Genomic DNA, 3,571 nt, shown 5'->3' on the forward strand with positions numbered 1-3,571 from the left:
GCTGACTGGTTAAAGAGGAGGAGGATGGAGTACTGGTTCTGAGCTTTATCTAGGAAATGTTCATTTTTGGTGACAGTGATTTCAGGGGAGTGCCAGGGATGGTTCTAGCATGGAACTGGAGGACAGGAACTGCAGACAGCAATCGTAAACAACAACAAAGACATCCTTTGTAGGCAAAGCAACCTGCAAACACTTTACTTTCATTGTAACCGCTAGCTAGCTTGTCTAATACGATCTTCAGATAATTACAGAGTACAAAAATGATTAGGCCAGTCCACTAAAACAGAGCTGATAGGTTACAATTTTTTTGTAACCGAGGTTATGTACTGAATGACTTTGGCAAGCTGTTCAGCAGAGACATTACAAGGGGCCTATGGAAGACTTCAGAACAGTGTCCTTCTGTTTTCCCATCTAGCTAACGATAAGCACAGCATCTCATGGGTCAGACAGAGCTCAGGCCTTCTACGCATTCATAAAGTTGGCACTGCCATGTAACTTTTGTTCGTTTTGCTAGCAGTGCCCATTCCCCTCCCACGCATACTCACACCCCTGCTCTGCACATTAAGATTGTTGCATGAGAAATATCTCTAATTGATTGGGAGGATTAGCAAGCTGAAAAGCAGATCAGCTGGCTGCTAGCCACAATCAGACCATGAAAATATTTACTGCATATTTATTTCCATGTTGACATAGACATGTGCGCTTTTAAAGAGGGGAATTAGTAATCTACCCAAGGAGCTGTACTAAAGCACCGAGCCCAAAGATGCAGAATTGGCTACTCTATGGCTGGTTTAATTAAATGGCCATTGAAGGTGATGTAAATATCAGACTCCTCACTATAGATGCCATTTTCCCTCTCTCGTTTAAACATTCTCACCCAGACCTCATCCCCTTCCTGCAGCTCGAGCAGGAGACTCTGGCTTTGCATGATGCTCCGATCGCTGGGCTGGGCATAGAGGATGGCGACTTCCTTGTTGTTCTTCATTACGTGCAGGTAGGTCTCTTTGAAGTTCCAGGTGTGGACATTAAGGTTGAAGAAGTAGATCCCTGGCACGTAGCAAAAGAATTTCCCTGCGAACATGCTGAAGTGTTTGTAGAGGTTCACCAACTCCGTATCAAAAGTGACATGCTGGAAATAATCCGAGCTATGGAGAGGTTTTCTCCGGCCCACTGAAAAGGCAGCGTAATGCAGCTTGCAGGAGTGGCCTGGTGGGCCAACCTGGCCTTTCTGACCTTTCTGTCCATTATAACCACGTAGCCCTTGTTCTCCAGCCTTTCCAGCCCCGCCGGTGATCCCTTTCTCTCCCACGTCACCTTTTTCACCTATGATCACAAAGAGGAACTAAGTTTCAAACATATGAACACACACCACATGCCACAGAGAGGTCTGGATGGAGACAGGCAGCATCCCAATTGGTAAAATAACACTTTCTCAACAGGTGCATTGAGAAATATTTGTCATAACTAAATCACATCTAGATATGTATTCAGGAACACTATTGACAGCAACCCCCTGCCCACAAATGGCATGCTGCTAGCTAGCATGCCTATTCCATATATTGACTGCACAACAAATAAGATAGCTTTCTCTGATACGTTATAGATTCCAACAGCAGAAGGGACCACTCTGATCATTTAGGGTATGCAATTTTACATTTGCATTATTATTTGTGACCAGATTATTGGAAGGATTAAACTATAAAATTCAAAAAGCAACAAAGAGTCCTGTGGCACCTTATAGACTAACAGACGTATTGGAGCATAAGCTTTTGTGGGTGAATACTCACTTCGTCTGATACATGCATCTGACAAAGTGAGTATTCACCCACGAAAGCTTATGCTCCAATACGTCTGTTAGTCTATAAGGTGCCACAGGACTCTTTGTCGCTTTTTACAGATCCAGACTAACACGGCTACCCCTCTGATATAAAATTCAAGAGCACATGGACATTTTGCCAGGGAGAGAAGGCTAGAGTCCTAATTTTTTCATTAATTGAGCTATAATCTATGTTAATAGGATGGATAGTGAGAACAATTATTCATGGAACCTTTGGTAACCACTACGTAAAATTTGTTTTTAGCATGTCCATACGTCTTTTCATTCATGGGAGCAACATGATTTTTTGGTTTTTTTTGGTACAAATATTTGCAGAAACTGAATTTTCACCCCTTAGCTGAGTGATTTATGATTTAGGTGACCAGCTACCTAGGGTGTGTAAGAGAGAGGATGGCAGGAACAAAGGGATAAAAACATGGGATGAAATCCTGGCTTCAGTGTGTAAACAGTGTAGGGCCCTGAACCCGACCCATATCATTTACCTATATACAGTTACACACACAGTCTTTCTGTGGCAGAGAAGAAGAAACTATGGGTGTGGTTGATGGGAAAGAGAACAAAACCTCCAAGTTTAATAGAGTCATATGTTTTAATGCCAAAAGGGACCATTATTACCATCTAGTCTGACCTGCATAACATAGAAACTCAGCCAATCATTCCTGTATCAACCCCATAACTTCTGTTTGAGCTACACCATACCTTTTAGAAAGTTATTCAATTTTGATGGAGAGTCTACCATGTCCCTAGATATGTTGTTCCAATGGTAATCACCCTTGGTGTTAAAAATATGCGCCTTATTTCTACCCGGAATTTGTTTAGCTTTAGCTTCCTGCCATTGGAGCTCATCCAGCCATCTCCCGGTAGATTACTAAGCTGTCTACTCTCAGACATCTTTTCCACATATAGGTAGTTATGGACTGTAACCAAGTTGCCTCCTGACCTTCTCTTGGATAAACTATATAGACTAAGCAGCTTTGGTTCTTAAGAAATGGGTGTTTTCCACCTTGGAGGAGGAACATGGCTTGTGAAGTGATAGTAAATTCACAAAGTGTGGTCCTGGGCTTGACTCACCTTTCAGGATGGTGATATCTATTGTGGGCTGGACTTTGGGCACTGAATAGGCGGGGTCATAGCTCATCCTAGTGGATCGTGAAGAGGCGACGGAGACTGGCTCTTCTGAAGGCCCACAACATCGCACGCATGAAAGCCGCCGGGCTTCCCGTCTCAGCGAGCCCTTTTCTAGTAAGGTGCCGGCATTCACAGTGGATACCAAGAGCATCAGAAGCACAGAACTCATCTTCAGCTGAGCCGTCTGGAGCAGGAGAGTAATAGGAATGATTAATGTGGTGATTTAAGCCAGAGCAACCATTGGCTACGTATTCACTTACCTTAGGGTTCCCTTCTTTATTATGTTATACTGGTGTAGCACTTAGGGATGAGGGACCCATTCCACTAGGCGATGTAAACCCACAACAAAGAGATAGTACCTACCTTTGAGTTTACAAACTAAGTATATCTGAAGAGACAACAGATGGATACAACATAAAGACTGGAGGGATCATGACCTAACAAAGAGATGATTATTAGTGTAGCAAGTACAGCACACCTACTGTGTAACCATTGTCGAACCAATGTTTGCCAAAGGCTTTGGATGGAAAGCACAAAATATTACTAGATATTAATTAATTAATTAATTAATTATTGGTGTTATTTACTATTACAATCTCTAATTAT

General features: G+C 42.5%; 1 protein-coding gene across 1 annotated transcript; it reads right to left on the minus strand.

Moving 5' to 3' along the window:
• Positions 1 to 775: 775 nt before the first annotated feature.
• C1QTNF8 (C1q and TNF related 8) lies at positions 776 to 3,134 on the minus strand. The gene is made up of 2 exons (XM_065412477.1): positions 2,909 to 3,134; positions 776 to 1,323 (listed from the first exon to the last, which is right to left on the minus strand). Exons 1-2 carry the CDS (start codon positions 3,132 to 3,134, stop codon positions 776 to 778), a joined length of 774 nt encoding a protein of 257 aa, XP_065268549.1.
• Between the last annotated feature and the right edge of the window lie 437 nt (positions 3,135 to 3,571).

The sequence above is a fragment of the Emys orbicularis genome, chromosome 10 (assembly GCF_028017835.1).
Source record: "Emys orbicularis isolate rEmyOrb1 chromosome 10, rEmyOrb1.hap1, whole genome shotgun sequence".
NCBI classification, from domain to species: domain Eukaryota; kingdom Metazoa; phylum Chordata; order Testudines; family Emydidae; genus Emys; species Emys orbicularis.